Below are 27,163 nucleotides of genomic sequence, written 5' to 3'. Positions count from 1 at the left end.
TTCTCAACCTGTGGGTCCCCAGGTGTTTTGGCCTACAACTCCCAGAAATACCAGCCAGTTTACCATCTGGGGACCCACAGGTTGAGAACCACTGACGTAAGTGAAAGGTTTTCATGAGATACGTTGTGTTCCCAAATATTTTGTTACTACAATTTACATATGTGACTGTATCTCTTATAAGAGGTCAGTTTAACCTCCAGTTTGCTTGGAAACCCGAATTACTGTGTTGCAAAATTATGCACAGAGTTTTAATACAAGTATTAAATAAAATGAATATTTAATTTATATTATATTATATTTAAATTTAAATATTCAAAAAATGTGCCACCAACTTGAAATGTTTCGAAAGTTCTGTTCTGATTAATTCCATTTCAGAAAAATAAAGCTGGTGGATGCAACCAGAGTGGGGGAGCATTAGGGAGCAATTTACCCCTTCAACTCTCACCACAGCAATAGGACCTCACACTTGTCTGGCTAAGTCAGACCTGGCTATCTATTTCCTATTAATTCCTGTAACACTTGAACTTAAGCCCAATAATGTTGATTTCAACAAAATTTCTGTTTTCCATAAGATTTGCAAATGCTACATATATAATAAAATGCTGACTTACCCTTATTAAACCAGGGAGTCTGTCCTTGCAACTGTATTCTAGAGCAGGATGCTTTAAGTGGTATCTCAGATCCAAAAGAATCCTTTGTGGGATAACCTTTTTTTTCAATCTGAGTACATCCTTCAATTTTTAGCGGTTTTGGAGGAGTTTTCTTAGGACTAAACCAATAAATAAAATATTTTTATTAGATACATGGAAGTAGTTCATTCCAAACTATTCATCAAATTACATTACAAAAAATTGCACAAATCGTTTTGACAGCCTATACCATCAAAATGGTACATATAAATCACAACCTGAGGTTCAATGCAATACAGCTAGATAAATATCTGGTAGTCTGAATTATATATTGTTTTATTTGGTCTTCTAAGTAGCATATGAGCAAATTGGGAAATTTAAATGGTATTTACTAAATATTTGTTTGAAAATTAGAAAAAAAATTCCATGAATAATTGTATTCTTCATTGCTCTTCAATGTGCAAAGAGGAAACAATAGTGCCATTCATTCTATTCAGGTATTGAACCACAGGAGGCTGCATTCATGGCTGACCAAATGCCTGAAACATATGGTACCTGTATACTAAATAATTTACTTTTATTGATCACCTGGTATATGAAACTGAAGGGGTAACAGGTTTAATTCTTTCACAGTTCAAAAGCTTTATTCTCAGTTCATTCATTTCAGCATCTCTGAACTGTAGTTCAGACTGCAGGGACTGCAACTGAAAGAAAAAAAAGTCTAGATAGAAAAAAACTCAATTAAGACAACACAAACCTTTTCAGTAAAAGCCAGCTGTATATTGGTTCATTTTATTGATTGAATTATTATTCATATTTTCTACTATATTATACTCCAAGAAAAGACTGGAAGAGGAAATCTATATGCAATACAACTTTGATATAAGGAGCATAATATAATGAATAAAGTACAGTATTTTTCCATTCAGAAGATACGTTAAAACACCAAGGGTTTAATAGCAGGAATACCATGCCTCTTTATTTTCCAGAAAACCAACGAAAGTTCAAAAGCAGATACTAAAAAGTAAAATTATTACAATGGCAAGTCCCTGTTATTAAATCCAAATAGGAAATATTTAGGTTAATTCAGCAATCCAACTATAAAACTTTATTTGCAATAACTTGTGTGTTTGCGAGATGGCGTATTAAAAGCTTTGTGAATGAAAAATTGCATTGTGCTTATTTTACATTAGTAGGGAAAGCCTTTGTTCCTAATAGTAGTATAGAAATGTTTCAAATTCATTAAAATAAACCACAAGCAGAAATTCTTATTCTATTAAATAAGACGGGTCCTTCACCATTTGTATATCACAAGTCAGACTGAATATATTTTTTCTTCTCCGAAACTAAGCTGTTTTTGTAGAAACAATAGAAAAAGAGAAAAAGAATGGTACATATATGAACAATCTATTAAGAAGCTTCAGTTGATAATAACACATACCTGAGGATAATACATTTTCTTTCATTCAATTTTTTTTAAAAAGTGAATCTCTCAAATATAATGCCATCTTTTCAACACAGGGTTAAAGCTCACCAAAGGATGGAGGGAGATGTTTGGATGCAAATTTTATTTTTAATTCATTAAATACCTTTTTGGAAAACTCTTTTTCTTTTTCATTTAAAATTTGAGCTTTCTTATTTTCCAGTACCACAAAAGATTTCCGCTGTTCTTCCACAACAGATTCCATCTGCTGCATTGAGTCCCGCAGAACTTTGATTTCTCCATTTTTAATGAGGATTTCATTCTGCATTTCCTTCAGCTGCAAAGTTACAGAAATATTTCAACCACAATAAGGATTTATAAGATTTTAGACATCCTCAAAATAATTCCACTATTCTTATTACTAATATTTTAAGGGTACAATCTGTACACTTATTTGAACTCAGCGAGTGTCACCTCAGAGAGGATGTATATAGGTTTGCACCATTACATGCATAAAAAGAGCCATATCTAATCCAAGATCATATTTGCTAATAAATGAGTTATTTTTGGAAACCAACTAGCAGAGCAGGAGAGTAATCTTTTTTTCTGCTTTTGCTCCTCAGCAAGTGACATTCAGAACATGCTTCCATCACATACTGTATATAGCCATCATGACAAGTAACCATGGATAGTTTTATCCTCCATAAATGCATGTAATTCCTATTGTAGGGAATATGGCTTACCAAAATTAAAACAAACACAGCTGAAGGCACTTAGAAACATGTAAATGAAAGCAAATTATTTAACAAGTAATTGATAACATACAATCAAATAATCCATAGAATTAAAACCTTCTAAAAGACCAAAACATAAAAATCAGCAAAAACATAACAAAAAAACAACAACATTGGTAGAATACCAGTCAAAAAAGAAAACTTTTAACTTGCTGAAGGACCAACAATTTCTAGGGTGCATCTACATTGTCCTTCATTCCCAAAAGCTGGTTTAGGTCAATTCTGCTCCCAAAAGCTCATATCCATTGCCCTGGTCATTTCCTCATTCAAGAAGTCAACCAGAGAGGACCAAGTTAACCCTGCACAAGAAAATCCCCAAGAACCATGAGAAAACTATTCAGACCCGTCGTCAGCCCCCTCAAGACGTCTAAATTCCACCAAAAATGATCTGTCTGTAACAATGGAACTATTGAAAGCTCCTTCACTCCAATGTCACCATCTTATCACATTATAGCACAGTAAACAAGATCTAGAGCTGCATGACTCAGACCATACAACACTTATGGGTCACAGAAACCAAGTCTAAACAAATTATTTTGGCACCCAAGGCTGCAAATCCCGCAAGAACCCCTCCTTCCCTGTGGCAGCAAAAGTACAATAAATCATCTAAGAATTTGCTTTCCTTCCTTGGCTTCAATTATAGAGGAAGCGTGCTATGTTGACGCACATTTCATTGCTCTTTGAAAATCCAATGCTCAACTTAGCTTGAACATGTCAGAAAATGCAGATTTGCAAAAGTACGTGAGAACACTCCTGTATTCACAACACCCACTCTCTGTAAACACTGCATATTTATTGTGTCCTTAACATGTTTGCTGCTTCTGATATTTGTTAAATGCATTTTTTTCCGTTTCCAAACTGAAGGACCAACTGAGCAGAGCTTAGGAGAAACTCTCACCAAGATCAGTGGTGCTTTTTTTCCCAAGTAAACAAGCATTATATTAGGCTGTAACTAAGTTTTTTTAAATTCCAACTAAAGGGGTGGAAATAAGGCCCTATATACAGTGACCATTTAATGTACCGTGTATACTCAAAGATAAGCCGAGTTTTTCAGCCCTTTTTATGAGCTGAAAAAGCCTCCCACAGCTTATAATCGGGTCTAGGCTGGCAATGGAGCCTGCAGGCTATTGCTTGCAATATGTGATGTATTTCTCTCTTCTCCTTCCTTATCAGTGTGTTTTCTTTTGCAAAGCCTCCCTCGCTCTTAATCAAGGGAATGTTTTGAAAAGAGAAAGACACCCTTGCAAATCAGGAAGAAAAATATATATTCATTAATCTTATGAAAGCATTTCCCCCTGAAATATTTGTTAAACTCTCCTACAGATATATAGGCATTAACCCCTTGCAAGCTTTTGCAATCTCTATGTACCTTTATATTTGTATCTATCTATATACATTAATTTTATATATGAATTTTCCCCTCATATGTTTGCAGGTCTTTCAAAACCTTATATATATATATATATATATATATATATATATATATATATATATATATATAGATCCATGTACCTGTGTATCTGTAGCCATACATATACATTATTTTATATATGAATTTACCCTCATATGTTTACAAGTCTCTGCAAATCCTATATAAATATAATTATCTATATAAAGAGAGATGTTTGGATAGATATGAATATATTCTTAGCTACCTATATATAGGGCTTGCAAATATTACAGGGGGAAATGAACACACAAATATATATAGACATGTCTAGATATGTATGTATGTATGTGTATGTGTATGTGTATGTGTGTGTGTGTGTGTGTGTGTGTATATATATATGGCTTGCAAATATTGTAGGGAAATGAATGCACACACACACAGAGAGGGGGGGGAATTTGCAAAAGTTTCAGGGGGAAATGTGAAATTAGTATCTATAATTATAGATCTATATCTAGCTCTGCATTGAATGTTTGCCTGTTACTATGTTGGAAGCCGGCCTGAGTCCCCATGGGAAGATAGGGGGATCCAAATGAAGTTTTTATTATTTTATTGTATGACACAGCAAACAAGATAGACATGCTGGATTTCATATCACAAAATCACAAGTCGAACACTTCCCAAGTGTCTAGGACTGTGTGATGCATTTTCAGATGATGCGTGCAGATCCCAGTAGGGTGGCCTTTTGCAGTTGACAGATCATAACTTTGTCAATGTCTATTGTTTCCAAATGCCAGCTGAGATCTTTTGGCATGGCACCCAGTGTGCCCATCACCACCGGGACCACCTGCACTGGTTTATGCCAGATTCTTTGAAGTTCAATTTTGAGGTCCTGATAGCGGCTGAGTTTTTCCTGTTGTTTTTCATCAATGCGACTGTCACCTGGGATAGCAACATCAATGATCCAAACCTTTTTCTTTTCCACAACTGTGATGTCTGGTGTGTTGTGTTCCAGAACTTTGTCAGTCTGGATTCGGAAGTCCCACAGTATCTTTGCGTGTTCATTTTCCACGACCTTTGCAGGTTTGTGATCCCACCAGTTCTTTATTGCAGGGAGGTGGTACTTGAGGCACAAGTTCCAATGAATCATTTGGGCCACATAGTTGTGCCTCTGTTTGTAGTCTGTCTGTGTGATTTTCTTACAGCAGCTGAGGATATTATCAATGGTTTCGTCAGTTTCCTTGCACAGTCTGCATTTTGGGTCATCAGCTGATTTTTCGATCTTGGCCTTAAATGCATTTGTTCTGATGGCTTGCTCCTGGGATGCAAGGATCAGGCCTTCTGTCTCCCTCTTCAGTGTCCCATTCGTGAGCCAGAGCCAGGTCTTCTCCTTATCATCTTTTCCTTCAATGTTTTGTTGTGCCAGCTGTCAGTTCTTCTTCTTATTATTATTATTATTATTATTATTATTATTATTATTATTATTATTACTATTGTTAGGTTATTGTTAATAATAATAATAATAATAATAATAATAATAATAATAATAATAATAAAACTTTATTTATACCCCGCCACCATCTCCCCAACGGGGACTCGGGGCGGCTAACATGGGGCCATGCCCAGAGCAATACAATATAACAAAATATATAAAACAACATAACATAACATTGTTAATACCATATTATTTTTGTTGCCCCTGCTTTTCCACTTATAGAGCTAGTTTATTGTTTTTATTTGAAATACAGTAAATACTCAAAAACATTTAACCTTCTTATGCCTCGATTAATGATATTTTATTGGTATCTATTTTTCTTTTGAAATTTACCCGTAGCTGCTGCATTTCCCACCCTCGGTTTATTCTCAAGTCAATAAGTTATCCCAGTTTTTTGTGGTAAAATTAGGTGCCTCGGCTTACCCTGTTTCCCCTAAAATAAGACATCCCCAGAAAATAAGACCTAGTAGTAGTTTTGCTGAATTGCTAAATATAAGGCCTCCTCCAAAAGTATGACCTAGCAAAGGTTTTGTTTGGAAGCATGCCCACCGAACAGAACACCAGAGCATGCTGGATTGGTAAATGTACGTACCATAGAGTGTTTTACATGGAAATAATGGTAATAACAAGACATTCTTGATAGGATTCACAGTTTGTCTGGTTATGCTGGTTTGTGATGACAACTACTGTACAGTATATAATAAATATTCATTTTTTTTGTTCAACAATAAATATGAATTCTTTTTCATGGAAAAATAAGACACCCCCTGAAAATAAGACCTAGAGCCTCTTTGGGAGCAAAAATTAATATTAGACACTGTCTTATTTTCGGGAAAACACGGTATATTCAGGTCGGCTTATACTTGAATATATACGGTAGTTTCAAACTAGTATTGAAGAAAGTGGTTTTACTATGCAGAAGATTACACAGACCATCCTGAAACCAGTTTGAGGCCTGGAAAGTAATTACACAAACCAGAGAGAGCTGAGGCACATTCAGGGGCTTTTTGTGCACTTTTGTAGAAGTGTGTTGTTTGGCTATTGCAGTTTGAAGCTAGTTTCTAATTGCATTAAATGGTCAGTACAGATGGGATCTTAAGATATACCATCCTGAAAATTACATTGCATTTAGACAATCTCTCCTACTCATTTTTATCAACTCTCTGTATTTTCCAGGCAGATATTAATTTCACAGATTTACTTAACTCACTGAATGATGGGCTTTGCAACAAGCATTCTTTATCGAACAACCTGGCCTGAGATAGGCTTGGATTCAGCACACCTTTATTTCATTACTACAGTCAACTACATATTGTTATTTCCCTTTCCTAAGCAACAATCACTGCAGCCAAGCAACACATATGCATGCCATGTAAGAGTGGAACAGATTGCTGCCAAACTGAAATAGGAAAGAAGAAATACAGTAGTTGGAGAAAGGGGGATATGCAGTGAGTAAATGAGTTACAACAGGGAATCAGGGAGTGACCCTTAGGAGGTTAAAAACAGGAAAGAAGCTAATACAGAAAGTAATAAATAAAACTAATAATAAAACTTTATTGTATCCTGTCCTATCTCTTCAAGCAGTGTGCACCAAGAAAGTACTGTGCACCAAGCAAACACTTAAGTATTGCTCCATCTGTTTCTCCTTAGAAATACTCTCTCTCAAGCCAAGGCTTCCAAATACATAATGTGGCACAAAGCAAAGAAAAATTCAGAAGGAAAGATAAACGCCACCCTTTTGTCTGTTGTTCCTCCCATTCAATCTGCAATCTGCATTACGTATGTGTGTATGACTATTTTTAATTATTATTAATAATTCTGTTAGTCATTCATATGCCACATTTTCCCAGTGATGGAACTTAGGATGGGGTAGACATTATTAAAACTAGTACACCTCAAAAACTAACACAAAAAACATTAAACAGCATCTAAGTTATTTAAAAAAATAATTAATCTAGAGAAATAAGATTCAAGATTCATTCAAACATACAGAGAGAGAGAGAGAGAGAGAGAGAGAAGCAGTAGTCCAGTGTCTGCTGCCAATCATACAGTTTGTCCTTAAGACACAGAAAATGAAGCATTAAACTCACAGCAAGTATGGACATAAAAAACAGAAAACAGTGGGAGTTCAAGGAGGAATTAGGTATTGAGCATACAAATAAATGAACAGCTCATTATTGGATGCCTCATTCCTGTTCACATCTCTTTTTTAGTGTAATTCATTTCAATGAAGGTCCTCCAAAGTCGTCATGTATGACTCAGTTTTTATTTGTCATGGTTTTCTATATAATTTCTAGGGTGAATAATATGTGTGCAGGGTCTGCTCAAGTTAGCACTTGAATGAGAGATCGCCAACTAATACCTGATGCTGTAGGTTTTGTTTTTGAGGAAGAAACTGGCAAAACTACCTCTGAACATTCCTTGACTTAAAAAAGCTCTGTGAAATTCATGGGTCACCATAAGTCCACAGGGTACGCATACACACACGTTATTTCTTGTTTTAAGGACAAGGCTCAAAAAGTGCTTATCACACCATTAGCACTCCAACTGGCCTTTCTGTTTTTTAACATGAGGCTTACTTTTCAAAAGGCAAATTAATACAATTTTGTGAACAGCTTGCAAAATAAGTTTTTTAAAGCATCACAAAGAGCAGGGGTCCCCAAACTTTTTAAACAGGGGACCAGTTCACAATCTCTCAGACTGCTGGAGGGCTGGACCATAGTTAATAATAATAATAATAATAATAATAATAATAATAATAAAAAAGAGGTTGGAAGAGACACCTTGGGCCATCTAGTCCAACCCCCTTTTGCCTTTGTGTCGTGGGGGCCGGATAAATGGCTTCGATGGGCCACATGTGGCCCCTGGGCCGCAGTTTGGGGACCTCTGACAAAGAGGAAGCAATCTGCCTACCATCTATATTTACTGATTTTTCATAGTGGACACAAACAACATAAAAAGGTATTTTGAAATATTGGAAAACAGTCATTGCATTCCTACACTTCAGATACATTTTTCCCCAAGGGATCTGAGTCTTGGGCCCAAAACATCATTATGCCACATCCACAAGGCACCTGGCTATGTTCAATTCAAACATGCTTTTAAAAAAGGCTAACCTTTTTCTTAGCTTCCTCATATTGTTCTTGAAGTATTTCAAGTTGAAATTTGTCCTTAGTTTCTTCTGTACTATTTCCTGTTGACAGAAAGCGATTTGTATTTGAGAGAAGCGATTAATATTTTTGTGAACTCTACACTTATTTCTACTGTCAGGCCTTTGCTTCATTTGGACTAAAAAGGCCTTAGCACAATTACCTTAGCACAGAACCAATGTGCTGCAGTGTATCCTGGCTGAAAGAAAAAACACCACACAAAAGCCAATTTAAGCATAAAGGTTGGTTACCCATCTCTCATTCTATTTCTAAAAGGTATTGCCCATTCGGAAACCAAACATAATGAGCACTAGGAGCCCCTGTCATTTAAAAAGTATAAAAGTCTTTATAACAAGCAATTTTAAATAAAAAACCATTGGCTATGTATTGTGGCTGCATACTCTCATCCTGCTGCAAGCCATTAAGTTGCACTGATATCGCCAAGACTTCATAGAATCATAAGCTGAAAAAAGGGCTGAAATCTAACCTAAAGCAACAACAAACAAAAGAGAGTCAGAGTTTGTTTGCCACAGTGTGCATCTGCAACATCCCAAATGAAGGTGCAATGCAGCTGCAGAAGAAATCAAATTTCTGCCCATACTCCACCCATGAAGAAGAAAGGGGCTTATCCCAACCTCATGGGAACCATGCTATACTTCCAAGCTGACTCGCTAAGGCACAGCAAATGAACAAAACAAGAGCAGGGTACAGAGACTGTTAGCCAGAAATGGCCCTTGATTGAAAAAGCCTGCTGCATGAAATTACCTGTCAGTGGTTCTCAACCTGTGTGTCCCCAGATGTTTAAGCCTTCAACTCCAAGAAATCCTAACAGCTGGTAAACTGGCTGGGATTTCTGGGAGTTGTAGGCCAAAACACCTGGGGACCCACAGGTTGAGAACCACTGGCCTTAGCAGCCAAGTTGGTGGATATGAGAAAGGGGATTTGTCTACAGTAGCCCCACATCTTTGAACCATGCTGTTTAGCATCTACATGAAACCACTGAGAGAGATCATCTAGGAGGCATTGGATGGGTGCTATCACTATGCTGCTGACAACCAAATATCTATGCCTTCACAGTAATAGTTTGTTTCTCTCCTCTGAATGAATGCCTTGGGGAGATAATGGGTTGAATAAGGAAAAACACACTGAAATTGAATCCAGATAAGACAGAAGTGCTAACCTAGGTTTGGAGGTGTGTCAACCAGTTCTTGACAGGGCATCAAGAGCCTGGTTCCATTCCTCCAAAGGGCAGCCCAGATAGCTGACAGTCAGGAGTGCATACTATCAGCTCCAGCTGTTATCCTTCCTAAAACTGGAGAAACTGAAAATGGTAGTGCATGTGCTGGTGCCGATGTCCAAGGGCTGGACTTTAGCTATGCACTGTACATTGAGGAGCGGCCACATTTGCTGCTGTATGCCTTCAAGTCATTTACAACTTATAACAACCCTAAGGCAACGTTATCATAACGTTGGCAAGAGTTGTTCCAAGGGGTTGTTTTGCCTTTGTCTTCCTCTGAAGCTGAGAAAGTATGACATGTTCAAGGTTTCAATGGCTGAGCAGGGATTCAGACCTTGGTCTTCAGAGTGGTAAACTAATACTCAAACCATGACGCCAGGATATGAAAATCATTTCACTGACTGCCAAAGTACAAAATGTTGCCTATTGCCTTTAAAACTCTGCATGGTTTGGGTCCTGGTTACTTACAGGACTGCTTTCTTCAATGTAAACGGCACCATATACTCAAGTCCACTGGGAAGACATCTATTTCAGTCAGCTATAAGTAGGCTGACTGTTTCCCAAAGGACATTTTCTTCAGCTGCCACCAGACAGAGGAATGACCTGCCAGAAGATAATCTTCTGCTGGAAACACTGTCTGTATTTCAATCCACAGCAAGGATCAATCTCTACCAGCAGGTCTATTCATATTATCTTCACATTATAGTTTTTATTGATAGATTTTAAAATTTATTGATTTTGTATGTTCCTTTAACTGACATTTTGTGTTGTGCTGTATTTGATTATTTTAACCGTTTTATTTGTTTTAAGTATTTTAATGGATTTTAATTTGCTGGTTGGATTAATTCTATTTTAATATTTATATGTTGTGGATTTTAAACTGTACTGCTTTCTGATGTTGTGAGCTGCTTTGTCTCATTTGAGATGAATGTGGGATATAAATAAATAAAATAATAACAATTCCCAGCCTCAATACACAGATGGAAAACAAGTGTTCTTAGAGAACCAGAATAGAATCTGTATGTATGTATGCATGTATGTTCATGTATGATTAATGGTTTCAATGCTCCAATCCCCACTCTGCCACGGAAATCCACAGGATAATATTGGCAAAGTTGCATTCATTTCAGCCTAAGAGGAAGCCAACACCAGACATCCTCAGACAAAAACTTTACCCAGAAAACCATATTATAAGGCCTCCTATAAGTTAGAAACGACTGGAAAGCACAGCAAACCAACTAATGATGTTAAGCCCCATCAGTACTAATCTCCAAGAAAGTTCTCCAGAATCATTTGTTTTCTTTGACCTTATTATGTGCTGATTTCTTTTATACCATTTTTTTTTGTTTTAGCATTTTGTCAGGTGTAATGTTTAATTCGTGGTTGTCACAGGCTTTGATTAACCCTAGTGTTTTATTTTAGTATCTGCACTGCCTTAAGTCCTCTTAAGGCAGTTTGAACGCAAAAGGCAACCTCAACAGGTTTATTATTATTTTTTAAAACCAGTAATAACAGTGTAAATCATCAATTCTTATTGCTCCAGACTCCAATCTCACTGGGAATGAACATACCAAATAGTTGCTTAGATTTTGTCTCAGTTGCAAGATCGAAATTCCATTGCTTGATATGATCTGCTGTGTTGGTGATACTTTTTGACAGTGAAGACAGTTCTCTATTTTGCTCCGCTCTTGATGCAGTTGTGTTTACAGAAACATTTTCTGTCAATGCCTGGGAAGCAATAATATCCATCTCTTCCAAGTCATCTGCAGTGAAATCATCACTGTCCTGAAATGGATCTTCCATTTCTTTATGCCCACTTGTGGCAAGGGTTTTATAGCGCTTATTCGGTGGAAATCCATCTCCATGGTTTTCAGTGTTACTTTGGCTTGTAGGTCTCTGGAAGGATGAAGTTGAAGCAGTAACTCTGGCCTGATCCACACCGTATAATATAGAACTGTTTCTCTTCTTATTCCCAAATAAATGGTTCACTGACATTCTGTGTTTGCAATTATCCTAGCAAAAAGAAACCACAAAACAAGGTTAAGGTTGCCATGATCTTTCCTTTTTTATATACTTAAAACTGTGTATAACTTTATTATCTTTTTAAACCATTTTTATTGTTTCAACTTTACAATATCTTGCTTACACTTAGTTTCCATTGGTGCTCATATTTACACACACTTCATTTCCATGTAACATTGCTTTTACCTGCACCCTCTCTTTTTATACATCCTTCTCTTTTAAAAAAGGAAAAAATAAAAATAGGGGGGAGGGGGGGAAGATAGGTAACCTCCGGTCTATATCTAGTCACAAAGAAAGCCAATATCATATACTTCACCTTCTAGACCTCTCTATACTAACTCTTTTCTCATATTACAATATCAACAAAAAACCCTTTAATTTATTCTTCAAAACTCAGAATCGGCAAGCCCTTCTCTTTTTCATGAAAAAAAAGAATAAAAGGTTTCCAGTCTTTTTTTAAAAAAAACCTTTCAATGACCCTTCTATTAGTAGACATGTTAATTTGTCCATTTCGGCCAAGTCCATTGTTTTTATTATCCATTCCCCCGTTGTTGGTATTGTTGTACTCTTCCATTTCTACACGTATAGTAGTCTGGCTGCTGTGGTCATATATTGCCATAGTCTATCCTGGTTATTTTTATCACTTAGATCAAGTAGAAGAGTCTCCAGGTTTAGTTGGATGCTCCCTCCTAAACTTTTCTGGATCACTGTGTCTATTTGAATCCAATATTTCTTGGCATGTTTATATGTCCACCACATATGATAGAAGGACCCCACTTGTTGTTTACATTTCCAGAAAATGTTGGAGCTCTTTTTATATATCTTAGAGAGCTTTCAGGTGTCATATACCACCAGTACATCATTTTATAGAAATTATCTTTCAAATTATAACATAATGTGAATTGTAACCCTTTATTCCACATTTTCTTCCATTTTTCCAACATTATATTGTGCCCCACATTTTGTGCCGTGATCTTTCCAGATGACACACCCTCTATTTAAAATCAGTTATGAGTCCATCAGCCTCCTTTACTTCCTCAGCACTTTTAAATGTGTTATTGCAGCCAACAGTAAACACCTTTTCAAGGAAACGATCCTATGAGCAGGCCTTGCTCACAAATTATCATGAGCGAGACCACAACACACCTATTGGAAGGACAAGCCACAGGAACAAGAAGAATATAATGTTTGTAAATCAAGATGTCTCCTGACTTTAGTGGCATTTAGTAACCATCTGGATAGCCCTCATGAAGAAGAACATTTCTGGAAGTTTGGCAGAAGTATCACCACTACAAATATCCAAATCGTCCTCTGTAAATCAAGATGTTTACTGACTTTAGCGATATGATGCCCTAACAAGTTGACTCTTTGGCAATTTCTTGAATTTGCAGAGAACAAGCATTTAACTATGAAATCGCTCAGATAAAATACGTCTAAACCACAATGGACACCTAAGGCTCAGACATGGGCTTTTTGGTGTTTTGGACTTCAACTCCCACAATTCCTAACAGCCTACTATAGCTCCCAGAAGCCCCCAGCCCCAGCATTCGTAAGCTGGGGGTTTCTGGGAACTGTAGTAGGCTGTTAGGAATTGTGGGAGTTGAAGTCCAAAACACCCGGAGGGCCCAAGTTTGCCCATGCCTGATCTACACTGTAAAATTAATCCATTGATCTGTGGCTCCATGCTATGGGATCATGGGACTTGTAGTTCCACAATGTCTGCAATTCTCATGATTCCATAGGTGTAAGTAATGGCAGCTCAAGCGGTGCCAAACCACACTAATTCTACAGTGCAGATGCTCCCCACGTCCTCCATGCACTCTCTCTGAACTCACCCCGATTTTCCCGCGTCAGGAGAAGAGGCTCTGCAAAGAAGAGAAGCAGCATCTGCCTGCCCGGCATCGCTTCCCCATGCTCTGTCAACCAATAGGAAGCCAGCTCTCTCCCGATGACGTCCCGTCCTGTCCATGGGGGAGGGACGTGCAAAGAAAAGGTGACGCGCGAAATGGAAGGCGCTCACTCATTGGACGGGTGGGATTTCTTCTCACTGTCTTTAGCGCTCGTGACTAAACGCCAAGAATCCTTGGAAGCTCAAAGTGTGAGGGGGAAAGGGGGGGGCAGTTGTGTGTGTGTTTTTTATCTCGCTTACACTGTAGAATTATCCCGGTTTGGCACCCACTTTAAATGCTCTGGCTCAATGCTATGAAATCATGGGAGTTGTACTTTTTACAAGGCCTTTTTAGCATAGCCTTCTCTGCCAAATAGGCCTAGTGCAGTGGTTCTCAACCTGGAGTCCCCAGATGTTTTTGGACTACAACTCCCATAAATCCCAGCCAGTGTACCAGCTGTTAGAACATCTGGGAGTTGAAGGTCAAAAATATCAGGGTGCCCCAGGTTAAGAAACACTGGCCTAGTGCTTCACCGAAACCCTTGATCCTAAAGCATTCAGCCATGGCAACTAAAATGATATCTCACACTGCATTTTCTAGTGTAAATCAGGCATGGGCAAACTTGCCCCCCCCCAGGTGTTTTGCTCTTCAACTCCCACAATTCCTAAAATGTTTTTGATGTTTTACTATCTTTGTGGGAGGCTTCTCTTATGTCCCCGCATGGGGGGGCTGGAGCTAACAGAAGGAGCTCACCCACTCTTCCCGGATTCAAACCGCTGACCTGTCTGTCAACAATCCTGCCAGCACAAGGATTTAACCCAGTGGTTCTCAACCTGGGGTCCCCAGATGTTTTTGGCCTTCAACTCCCAGAAATCCCAACCGCTGGTAAACTGGCGGGGATTTCTGAGAGTTGTAGGTCAAAAATATCTGGGGACCCCAGGTTGAGAACCACCCAGGGGCACCTAGGCCATTAAATGCTAATCAAGGTGGCAAATGGCAACATTCACACCTGCCTCAAACAGGCAAGACTTCTTTCTCCCACCCTAGACATTCCACAGATATATAAACCCTATTTGCCTAGTTTCCAACAGACCTCACAACCTCTGAGGATGCCTGCCATAGATGTGGTTGAAACGTAAGGAGAAAATGCTTCTGGAACATGGCCATACAGCCCAGAAAACTCACAGCAACCCACCCCAAGATTACTAAGAATCCCTCCCTAGAATGCAAATCCAGGAACCATGGCAGATAAGAGTGGAAATGTAGTGCTATAATTGTGTGATGGCCAGGTTTTGTCTTTCATTGAATGCCAGTCATGCTGTCTCCAAAAGAGCCAGATTCACAGACACAAATAAGTCTGCAGTTGTGTCAAGCACTTTCTCTATCAGGATAAATGAAACCAGTGTTGTATGCTCACATTTCCTCACTGTCACAAACGAGATTAGTATAATATGTAAATATTATGCTCATTCATTTTTCTGTATTGATATGTATTGAAAGACGTGGTTTGTTTTGTCTTAAGTAACAGCCACAAATGCATAAGAACAAAATTAGTTATATGGCCCCTTCTGGAAAACATTTGCTTTTGCATAACCTACTGCCTTCCAATCTTTTGCCCTACAACAGTGGTTCTCAACCTGTGGGTCCCCGGGTGTTTTGGCCTACAACTCCCAGAAATCCCAGCCAGTTTACCTACCAGCTGTTAGGATTTCTGGGAGTTGAAGGCTAAAACATCTGGGGAACCACAGGTTGAGAACCACTGTCCTACAGGTTTGCGGATTTCAACTCCCAAAAGCCCCAATCAGCTTGGCCAACTGAAATGCACAAAAATTGTAATCTTCTGCCCACCTCTTTAGGAATATTGAACACACTGGGACTTATTTCTGAACAAAGTGCCAAGTACTGGACAGTTACTTGCTCTTCAACCATTTCAACATAGGGATTTTTAATGTGTGTTTCACAATATAACTATGCTTATCTGGAAATGACCCTTTGTGGTTTTACAAAGATAAGAGGATTGCAGCTTTGGGTCAGAAGATATGGGGAGGCGTGACAGCGTATCCTGCTACTTGGTGTTGCAAGATGCCTGAATTTAACAACCAAACATGGAGCAACAGTCAGGCTTGCCTCTTTAGATAACTTATCTGACTGAATTCTGAGTTATGTTATTCCCTCTGGCTGTTATAAGATTGGGACGGCAGTACAGGAAAACACAAGGATAGGCCTAACTCTTGCGGGACTACTTCATTCATCATCTCTGGCTATGAAGATCAATAAGATCTAGAGAGCCTTTTCTAATTACATCTTCAATAAAAATTGAGCGATCTGGTTCAAATATCTTGACACCTTATGTTAAGAATGCCCTCCAATAGTTCTACTTTTACAATTCCAGAATCTGTGAGGATACTGTGTTCCAGAAGCCAACAAAGCCCTGAGGTTTATTTATATGTGAAATCATCCAAGCAGGACAAGTATTTTTTGCCCCTGTGACCCAGGGGCCACATGGGCTGCCAAAGCCAAAATCCCCAATCATGGAAATTATCACAAATATATTTCTAGTTTTGAAAGCCAGGTTTATTTCATGCACAACTTTATTGGACTTCCTATATTGGGCTTCCTTTTCAAGATGAATTAATTAATAAATTTTATCACAAACCAGATGTATAAAACTTTTACAATATTAAAAACAAGAGTTTTTTTTTAAAAAAAGCATTAGCATTAAGACCAGAAAATTCACAACATTAAAAGTAGGAAGTCCATGATATGGAGCCAATCATCTACATATATGACACTTATAAAATCTGTGGGGATGGATAATAAAATGAGTAAGTTAAAACTTTACCTGCAAAAATCGTCCACAAACTGCTTCCTTATTTTTTATAGCTGCCACACAAAACATAGCCACTCTATAAGTGATCAATGGATCCCTATCCTCTATAACAGGCATGGGCAAACTTCGGACCTCCAGATGTTTTGGACTTCAACTTCCACAATTCCTAACAGCTGGTAGGCTGTTAGGAATTGTGGGAGTTGAGGTCCAAAACACCTGGAGGGCCCAAGTTTGCCCATGCCTACTCTATAAGATGTTTCAGATAATATTCTTCATTTCTGCCAGGGACCTTCTGCACAATGGAAGTAATAAAAACAGAGAAAATATCCTTTTAGAAGTGACATTGTAAAAGGGCATGCCTGGCAGTTTCCACTCCATACCGCATGGGCATACACACTCATGGGAGGGGATATCTGTAAACCTACCCTGCAGTAATGCTGATGGCAACATATTGAATCTGGCTAGAATGAAGGATCTTCTAAATCTGAGAATGTCTATCTTTGATAAGTAACTCACTGGAATGAACAACATCATACTGTTTTTAATTTTTTATTTAACTTTTAATGCATAACTGCACTGGGCTTGCTGCAGTCTACAATATTTAAAAGCTGAACTGCAATTCCTTTTCAAGGATGGTTCAAGAAGTCTGGAGGGGTGGACAGCTAAAAACAACCTTAAAAGATGCACCCACTCTTATATCCACACTTACAAGCTGTATCCCTAGGTCACACTTCATCTAACCTGTAATAGAGAGGCCATTATGTACGTCTCGCCTTCCTCATCTGTTATTACCCATGCAGTTTTAATTCATCAAGATCTAAAAGACCACATAGGTTTCTATGTATATATCTTCACTTTCTTCTCTTTCTCTTGCTGTCTGTTTGTTGTGCAGAAAACTGCTTCTGAGGAAAAGTGAATCTTTTACCTCAGAGAGCGGCAGATGGGAAGAGGGACAAATGGATGAGAATGAACTAATCGATTTCCTTGCCTGATTGGATGTTCCTTCCATTTATACACAGAGTAGTTTGGATACAAGCCACTGTTTCTTTAACTACAGCAAATATTCTAAACTATTTATTAGATTTTCACAAATCCCAAAGACAATGAGCAGTTTTTCCAGTTCTATCCCCAATCAGATACTTTAATCTGAAGTGCCAGTGGCATCGCCCAAACTACATAATGAATCTAGATAACTGCTTAATTTCTGAGGGTTGAATTTCTCCTTAAACTAGTCAAATGCATTAGTAGTATGGCCAATGCTCTCATACTGGCCATAATTGTTAAAAGTGACTCTTATGGGCTCAGAAATAATCTCATTCTTTCAAGAATTGTATGCACTTACTTGCTGCAGAAAAGACTAGCTCTGTCTCATCAGTCAAACTGACACAATGACCCAGTCTCTTTAGAACATCAATACTTTTTCTACTTTCAGTAATACTATTTTTAGCCATCCCAAGCTGGAGATCCTTTGCAGGCTCACCTCTTCCATTAGTAACTCAATATAACTGTCATGAATACATTAATTCATTCTCCTTTTTCTGACTTCAGAAAAGAGCAGCAGACAGAGAGATCTGGGTCGAAATCAGCTTGCATTCAATCATGTATCTCATAAATAAGTAAATGAACCTTTAACATGTGATCTTTCAGATTCTGGATTTCTTTCACCTCTCACCACTTGTAACACTAACTAGAATTAACAGAAGTTGCAGTTCAACATCTGGAGGGCCACATGTTCCATAACCCTGTCATCATGTAATAATTTAGTATTAATTTGTACACTAAGTAGAATAGGTTTCAGGCACTGATGCTTTGAGGACTATATTTTATATACTGGGATAAAATTCTATTCAAAACAGACCTTTCAATCATGTATACTATGACACAAACTATATTTTATTTCTTTGGGAAATGTCTGTTGTTACAGGATATACAGAAGCCAGTTTTCTCTCAGTACATACCAACTCATGTTGTAGATTGGTTGGAAAATAAATACTGTAACATATGCTGACAATTGTCATGGGATCCAGCAATATGCAGCTGAAAATACGTCAGCAAGCTGGTGATGTCACATAATCAGGCAATTTCAAGTTGAGTGATTTAGTACTAGTTTTTATTTTAATAGAAGATGCTGCTAAAATATTAGTCTCATCATATACAGTAGTGTAGTAAAATAATGTCCCTGATATAAAATGACAAAATCAAGATTTGCTATTTGGATTTTATTTCGGGAGTGGGGAAGAGATATTTACATGTCATTGATAGTTGAATCTGTGGATACAGAGGAGCAACTGTATATATGGGGAGAGTATACTGTATAGTCATTTTTGCTTCAATTCATGAATACATATATATAATGAATTCCTTCCCCACGTATCCTAGCTTTCACTATATAGTATATGTATCCATAAGGAATTCATGTAAAATGTCCAATCCTAGGGCTTTCCTTTTATAGTACTGCTAATGATGTCGTTCCAAATGCCGCTCTTAAAAAAAAAAGGCTAGAAATAAACACAGGGGAAACAGGCCCATCCCTGCTTCTCGTCTTCGAAGGTTGAAGGAGGAGTGGCTGAGGAAACTGGGTATGTTTAGCTTGGAGAATGCTGAGAGTGTTAGGATTTTTTAGGGAAAACACCCAAAAACAGCAGAGCATCCAAAAATATACAAAAGCAGGATACTTATAGTTGAGCATTCAGTTCACAGAAAGCAGAGCATGAAGTGTTGTGGCTGGAAACGAATTGAGATTTTAGGAAGCAAAGATGAAGAGTTCAATCTTTAAGGTTACAAAAGGTTTATTTACAAATTAATAACTACATTTCTTCATAGTAAATAACTGGGTCTGAACTACTCTAATTCCATCTCTCTAGAGTTCAAAAGAGAGGGAAAAAAATCTCCAAGCACACATTTCTCTTGACACAAGCAGAGAGGTTCAATACGCACAACACACACCAAGATACAAAAAAAGAAATCAAAGACAAAAGGCATGCACTCGCAAAGTATCAAATCTATTCTATACAACCAATCAGACTGAGAGCAGAAACAGAGAGGAGAGAATCTCTTTTCCTGCAATTTGAATCAATTGCTCAATTGTGTCCTAGTTTCGAGAGCATCAAAAAACAAACTTGTCCCCTCCTCAATGTGACATCCCTTCAAACATTTAAACATGGCTCTCGTGTCCCCTTCTGCTGGAATTCAACCACACATTGCCCAAGTCTGCAGTCCTCAATGAGGAGTGGTTATCTTGAAATAGGCTGAGTGAAATCCCTTCCCCTGATTCATGAATGACGGGTGGAATATATCTATTCCACCTAAACGTAAGGAAGAACTTCCTGATTACAAGAGCTATTCAGCAGTGGGATATGCTGCCTCTGAGGGTGGAGGGGTCATAGCGGTTTTTTGAGCAGAGGATAGATGGCCATCTATCAGGGATACTTTGTGTGCTCCTGCATGACTGAATGGGGCTGGACTGGATGGCCCTTGAGATCTCTCCCAACTCTATGATTCTTTGAAATATTTTGGGCATTGGGTTGCTGTGAGTCTTCTGGGCTATCTGTCCATGTTCCAGAAACATACTCTCCTAATATTTTGCCCACGTCTATGGCAGGCATCCCCAGAGGCTGTGAAGTCTGCTGGAAACTAGGCAAGTGGGGTTTATATATCTGTGGAATGTTCAGGATGTGAGACAGACAAGAGTTTTTAATGTTGAAAATTGACCACAAGTAGATTTCAATGGCTTCTCTGTGTAGTCTGAAAGGAGAAAACCATGAAAATGAAATTCTGGCTACCAGTAATAAAACTCTAAAACCAGGACATCTCCCATGAACTGGTGCGGGGTATAAAATGAAATTATTATTATTATTATAAATAAATAACTCTCAGAAAACAGGGGAATTCCAGACAGGAAAAAATCAGGACCAGCTAACACCTCCCAACAAAGGATTCTCCCAGGCAGGAAGCAGCCAGGCTTTGCAGCTGAAAGGCTATTCAATGCTAATCAAGATGGTCAGTTGCCACATTCACACTTTCCTCAAACAGGCAAAAGTTATTTCTCTCACCCTGGACATTCTGCAGATATATAAAACCCACTTGCCTACTTTCCAACAGACCACACAACCTCTGAGGATGCCTGTCATAGACGTTTCCTCTTTTCAGGAGAAAATACTTCTGGAACATGGCCATCCAGCCCGGAAAACTCACAGCAATCCAGTGATTCCGGCCATGAAAGCCTTCGACAACGTTTTGGGCATTGCTGATGTCATCCTTGTCTATTGCACAACTCCTGTTTCCTCACAATAACAGGGATGCATGAGGAAATGCATCGGGATGGTCATGTAAAATGTTCCAGCAGTTGAGACCTACAGATAATACTTTAGGGTGCATCTATACTGTAGAATTAATGCAGTTTGACCACTCTAACTGCTAAGGCACAATGCAATAGAATCCTGGGAGTTGTATTATTTATTGGGCTGTTAGGAATTGTGGGAGTTGAAGTCCAAAACACCTAAAGGGCCGAAGTTTGCCCAGGCCTGGTGTAAATGTACCTAACGATAATAATAATAGAAAACGAGAGAGGCCTGTGTTACCTGCAAGACCTAAGATTATATTCCCCCTTGGTCAGATGGATGAGGCGAAGGCCATGAGAACTCGTTTCAGGGCCTTGCTTCTCCCGCCCCGCGCGACCCCATTGTCTCCGTCCCCGGGGGCTGCAGCCCCACCCGCCCGCGCGACGGCTACGTCACCGCCAGATAGTAAACATTTCCCTCGCAGGGCAACTAAGCCACGCCCCCTCTCCGAACTCCCATTGGCTCCTTCCTTTCTCCTAGGCAACCCCTCCCTCTCCCCGCCAACCGCCGCAGCGACCAAATAAATAAACTGATTTGAGTGACTGACTCACTGGCTTGACTTGCCCCGCCTGTCTCCGAGTTCGAGCCCCTCATTGGTTGGCAACCCAGAAGCCTCGCCCTTTTTCTAACTTTTCTTCAGCACTATTGGAGGAAGGGCAAAGGAACGGAGGCAGGCGCGCGACAGAGTTTCCATCAACCGACGTTTTCAACCTTCCTTCCCCCCTCCCTTTTTCTTCTAACCAATGAGAAGGGCGGATGTCACTTGTGGCCCAATAGGGAGCGCCGTCCTGGCGTCCTCGAGACGGAACGCCTTGTTTCTATGATGCAGCGGCGGCAAGGTGCGGCGTCATTGGCTGCCGCTGGCCCCGCCCCGCCCCCGGTTGCTGCTGCTGCTGTGGTGGCGGTGGGCGGGGCGGGGGAACGGCCGCCTCTTGTCTGGTTCTGCCTGGATCTGTTTACTTGGTCTCGGCGGCGGGAGGAGGCGGAGCGGAGCGGAGGAGAAGGAACAGCGGCTCGCTCGGCCGGCCGCGGACGGGACGCCCCAGCGCTCCGGCTCTCCCCCCGCCGCCCCCGACCGGACGCCCCACGACACGACCCGCCGCCGGCCTGGGCGCCTCTCTCTCTCGCTCTCTCTGTCTGTCTCCGGCGCGCGCGAGGCCAGCACTGAGGGAAGGAGCAGCAGCAGCAGCAGCCCTGGCCATGAAGACGGAGATCTCCACGGCGGCGGGCTTCATCACCCGCCTCCTCCGGACGCCCGGCGGCATCGACGACGAGGAGCTGCGCTGCTTCAGCGAGTCCCTCCAGGAGGCGCTGCGAGGTGAAGGGAAGGAGGGAGGGAGGAGGGGACGGGAAGGAGGGCAAGGGAGGAAAACAGGAAGGAAAGGGGGAGGAAAGGAAGGAAAAGAGGAATGGAAAGGAGGAAAGAAAAGGAGGAAGAATGGGGAAGAAAGGAAGGAAAAGAGGGGAAGGAAGGAAGGAAAAGAGGGACGAAGGAAAGGAGGGGAAAGTGGAAGAAAGGAAGGGAAAGGGGGAAGGAGGGAGAAAAGGGAAAGGAAGGGAAACAAGGAGGAAAGGAGAAAGGAAGGAAAAGGGAAGGAGGAAGGAAGGAAAGGAGGGAGGGAGGAAAAAGGGGAAGAAAGGAAGGAAAAGAGGGGGACGGAGGAAGAAAAGGAGAAAAAGGAGGAAGGAAGAAAAGGGGAAGGAAGGCAGGCAGGGTGGAAGAAAAGGAGGAAAGGAAAAAAGAGCGAGAAAGGAAGGAAAAGGAGAGGGAGGAAAGGAAGGAGGGAAAGAGAGGAAGGAAGGAAGGCAAGGGGGAAGAAGTAACAAAGAATAGGGGTAAGGGAGAGAGGAAGTAAGGAGGAAGATAGAAAGGAGGGAGGAAGAGAGGAAGGAGAAGGAGGAAGTAAGGAAGAAAAGATGAGGTAGAGAGGGAGGAAAGGAAGAAGGAAGAAAAAGGGAGGGAGGAAAAAGGAAGGAAGAAAAGAGAGAGGAAGAAAAGTAACAAAGGAAAGTAAGGAAGTGAGGGGGAAGGAAGGGAAAGAGGGAGGAAGGGAGGGAGACAAGGAATTGAGAGTGGGAGCAAGTAGGGGAGGAAGAGAAGAGAGGAAGAGGATGAGAGGAGGAAGGAAAGGGGGGGAGAGGGAGAGAGGAAGGGAGCCCCTTCAGCACCCAAAGCCCTGCTCCCCTGCTGCCTCAGACACTCCCTGGAGGGGCTCCCCCAAAGAAGTTCATTTCCAACATCTTTCTGCCCCCTTGTTGTTTCTCTCTTGGACCCTATTTTCTGCCTCTGGTTCGCCTCAGCCCTGCTTGATCAAAGAGCCTTGAGGGGAATTAGAAGAAGTCCCCATTACGGAGGGGAGGATTCAGGGAGATCCTAAGGACACCTTTATAGTTGCTCCTAGGTTACCACAGATTCTGTAACCACAGATTAAATACTCCATGACTTGAAAGTACCCCCCCCCCCCCCATTCCAAAAGGCAGACTTTTGCCATTTTACATCAGGGACACCATTTTACCATGTGATTGTGTATAACAGGACTTGGGCATCCATGGATTTTCTGCTCTCTCTCTCTCTCTCCCCCCCCCCCCCCCCCCAGCTTGCCTCAGTTTCTGTAATGTTTTCCTGAACCCTCCTCCTCCTCTCCTTTGGTCAGTTGTGAGTCATAGAATTTGAGGATTTCAAGATGGTAATCCACATGCTGGTAACCTCAAGGTTGGACTTCTGCAATGTGTTTTACATTGAGCTACCTCTGCACCAAATTTGGAAACTCCAATTAGTTCAAAACATGGCAGCCAGATAGTTTATAGGAACACCTACGTAAGAGTGAGCATATTACACCCATATTAAAGTCACATGCTGACTGCCAATAAGTTTCCAGACAAAGCACAAAATGGTGGTTTTGATCTTTAAAGCCCTGCATGGTTTGGGTCCAGGTTACCGACAAAACTGCCTTCAACTGCACAATCCACCCTGTAGGCTACTTAGGTTTTCTGGCGGATGCTTACTCTCACCAGCCAAAACTCAAACAACGACCATCACTCGGGGACCTTTTCATTGGCCGCCCTGCAGCTGTGAAATGAACTGCCAGAAGAGCTCTTACAACTGAACAAGGTGTCAGAATTTAAAATCCAATTGAAGACCCATCTCTTCCAGCAGGCCTTCCCAGTCAGCTTTCAATCATGACTTTTGATTTACATTCTATTGCTACTATAGGTCAATTCTGCATCTGTATTTGGTGCAAGGTTTTTTATATTTTGTGTTTTTATCTATGTAATTTATTGTACATATTTTATATTCATATGTTTTTGACTTTGTTGTACCTCACCTCAAGTCATTAGGAGAGGCGAGTAATAAAATTAAAAAATATATTATTATTATTTTAGAATCATAGAATCCTATAGCTGGAATAGACTGCAAGGGCCATCCAGTCCAACCCCAGACTGCCATGCATAAACACACAATCCAAGCCCTCCCAATAAATGGCTATTCAGCCTCTGCTTAAAAACCTCCAGAGAATGGGACTTCACCACTCTGAGACAGAATATTCCATTGCTGAACAGCTCTTAACATCAGGATTTTTTTTCTTGATGTTTACGTGGAATTTCTTTTCCTGGAATTTGAATCAAATTTTTCTATGTCCTAGTCTCCAGAGCAGCAAAAACCAAGCTGGCTCCATCTTCAATATGACATACTTTCAAGTATTTAAACGTGGCTGTCATGGGCATGCTGTAGTGTGTGTTCCATGCAGGGTCTGTAATGCCTCCTGTCTCCCCCTCTCTCCCTCCCTTTTTTCCCCTTTGTAGACCATTATAAGCACCACTGGTTCCCCTTGATGCCCTCCAAAGGCTCGGGGTACCGCTGCATCCGGATCAATCACAAGATGGACCCATTGATAGGCAAAGCGGCGTGCATGATCGGACTCAGCCATGAGAGACTCTTCCAGCTCCTGCCAAGTGAATTAACTCTTTGGGTCGACCCCTTTGAAGTTTCCTATCGTATTGGGGAGGATGGGTCCATCTGTGTCCTCTATGAAGGCCCGCAGCAGCAGTCGGGAGCGAAGAACACCATAGCCCTGGAGAGCAGGAGCAGCTGTAAAGAAGAGTGGAGAATTGGGCGAGCTAGCCCTTCCAAGAGCTACAACATGATGACCGTGTCCAGTTAAAAAAAAAAAACACAATTCACAGGCCCTGTACAATGATGTATGTATGTATCCCACTTTGATAATGAAGTTAGATGATGTAATTGATATGCCGATTTTCACCCCATAGTCATTAAAGTTGTAGTAGTACTGCCAAATCCTTTGTTTTGTGGCCAAGGGCTAGTGTATAAAAACAAAAGTTCTTTAACTGTGTACCTTTTTCTGGATTGTATACTGTAAATGAAATTGTACAGTCAAAACGATTGTTTTACAGATTTCTATTTTGGAAAAAGAATCCTTGGCTATTTGTAATAAAAAGGAATTAACTTAAATCTTTTTTATTTTAATAATGACTTTTAGTTCACAGTAGCTCCCCACCCTGCACATATTGAGCAATAATTTGTGGGTGGGTATAGAGAGGGAAGGCGAGTGGGTGGGAATTAGACACGCTGACCAACTGGAATTTTTAAGCCTCTCCAGAGACTTGGCAGCACAGGCTGCTTCAGGGTCATAAACACAGCTGCATAGAACAAATATGATGTGTCCAATCTAAATATCCAGGCCAGGCTTCTTTCTTCCCAAACAGCTGTCAAGCATGGAAACAAATGTCTGGGAAGTAAAACTTAAAAAAAACTCTGTTTATAGCTTATTCCTTATATTCAAAAAAAACAACAACAAATGTTTTAATGTTACATTGATCAATACTGGATAAAAAAATATGCTGGTTAAAAGAAACATAATTGCTTATATAATTTGTCACTGGGAAAACTTCAGCTTTCAGAACATTTTATTAAAGCTGGAAAGTCCTGAGGCCAAACAACCTAATTGGATATAATCATATTCCGTTAATTTCACTGGGAATTATTTTCATGTGACATGGTTTCATATTTTTAAAAAGATTTGAAATAACAGATTCAGCAAACTCATTCTGCTTCTAATGTAAATGTTTGCTTTTCAACAATAGTTTTTTATTTTTGTTTTCAGACACAATTTTATATCCACTAAGTGCTTTAGGATCAAACAACTGCCTTAGGTGAATTCAAGGTCATGATGATGCCAAGTGGAATTCTGTATTTCATGAAAGAGGGCATTGTGGATTCTTTGTCCATTTGGCAAGGAACCAACAAACCTTGCTCTTTGTTACACTAATATGGTGAAAGGTAACAGTTAAGGGGCAAGTCTGGGCAAATTCAGAGTGGCTGAAAAGGTGATGAGAGGAAGTTGAACACCTAACCATTCCAAAATATCATTGATGTAGTCTGCTTTTGAATGGTACTCTTGATAACTTATTTTTAAAAGGTAAGTCTGATAAACATTCTATTAGTTGACACAAAACATCACTTTGGATGTTTGAACCACATGAATTCAATATAACTTCCTCTGAAATAAGATTTTTGAGATTTGTCAATAAATACTAGGTTAATGAGCTTAAGTTGGAAATCTTCCACTGACATTTTAGGATATACTATGTTTATAATGTGAAACATTACTTCCATTGCCTTTTGTTTGTCTTAAACAGGTATATTAACTTGGAAGAACCATGGTGAGCCCCTAAGTCAGCTTTCAAAAAAGAAATAGATTCTTACATATCAGATATTTTGGGAAGTTTAATATGAGAAAAATTCTGATTTTAGGAATCAAATTTCCTAACTTACTCCTACAGTGATACCTTTAGACATAATTTCTGATGTGAATTAGAAAGCCAAACCTATGTTAAGAATATAATGAAATCTGGTTATACCTAAATTATTATTTTTTTTTATTCATGTTATTTTTGACTGGTAATGTGAGCTGAGAATAATAATAAAATAATAATAAAACTTTATTTA

General features: G+C 39.8%; 2 protein-coding genes across 9 annotated transcripts in view; one reads left to right on the top strand and one right to left on the bottom strand.

Annotated features, from left to right (window-relative positions):
• The window catches only part of atrip (ATR interacting protein), a 32,164-nt gene extending 10,290 nt beyond the window's left edge, over window positions 1–21,874 (bottom strand). Inside the window, exons 1-6 of one of the 8 annotated variants that reach the window (XR_010002650.1) lie at window positions 13,972–15,740; window positions 11,686–12,127; window positions 8,845–8,921; window positions 2,219–2,389; window positions 1,218–1,333; window positions 612–769 (exon numbers count right to left, since the gene is read on the bottom strand). Coding sequence is in view for 5 of the 8 variants with exons in the window: in XM_062970012.1 (XP_062826082.1) it covers window positions 612–769; window positions 1,218–1,333; window positions 2,219–2,389; window positions 8,845–8,921; window positions 11,686–12,109 (946 nt within the window). In the remaining 3 variants the exon portion in view is untranslated. Of the gene's footprint in view, window positions 1–611; window positions 770–1,217; window positions 1,334–2,218; window positions 2,390–8,844; window positions 8,922–11,685; window positions 12,128–13,971; window positions 15,741–21,435; window positions 21,574–21,746 lie in introns of those variants that run through there. The other 7 variants (XR_010002649.1, XR_010002648.1, XM_062970012.1 and 4 more) reach the window with 7 other exon arrangements.
• Window positions 21,875–22,091: 217 nt separating this feature from the next.
• LOC100561552 (protein BTG1-like) lies at window positions 22,092–25,666 on the top strand. Its single transcript, XM_062970018.1, has 2 exons — window positions 22,092–22,513; window positions 25,000–25,666. The coding sequence occupies exons 1-2, from the start codon at window positions 22,396–22,398 to the stop codon at window positions 25,356–25,358; spliced, it is 477 nt and encodes a 158-aa protein (XP_062826088.1). The 5' UTR covers window positions 22,092–22,395; the 3' UTR covers window positions 25,359–25,666.
• The last annotated feature ends 1,497 nt before the right edge of the window (window positions 25,667–27,163 follow it).

This window comes from Anolis carolinensis, chromosome 2, assembly GCF_035594765.1.
Source record: "Anolis carolinensis isolate JA03-04 chromosome 2, rAnoCar3.1.pri, whole genome shotgun sequence".
Lineage (NCBI taxonomy): Eukaryota > Metazoa > Chordata > Lepidosauria > Squamata > Dactyloidae > Anolis > Anolis carolinensis.
The sequence above is the reverse complement of the archived record's forward strand: the minus strand, read 5'-3'. Positions and strand labels throughout refer to the sequence as shown.

Excerpts from the sequence above, each read along its gene's own strand:
- LOC100561552 (XM_062970018.1), top strand. The coding sequence starts at position 22,396 with ATGAAGACGGAGATCTCCACGGCGGCGGGCTTCATCACCCGCCTCCTC. Across the intron at positions 22,514-24,999 it reads CCTCCAGGAGGCGCTGCGAG|ACCATTATAAGCACCACTGG; the intron begins GTGAAGGGAAGG and ends TCCCCTTTGTAG.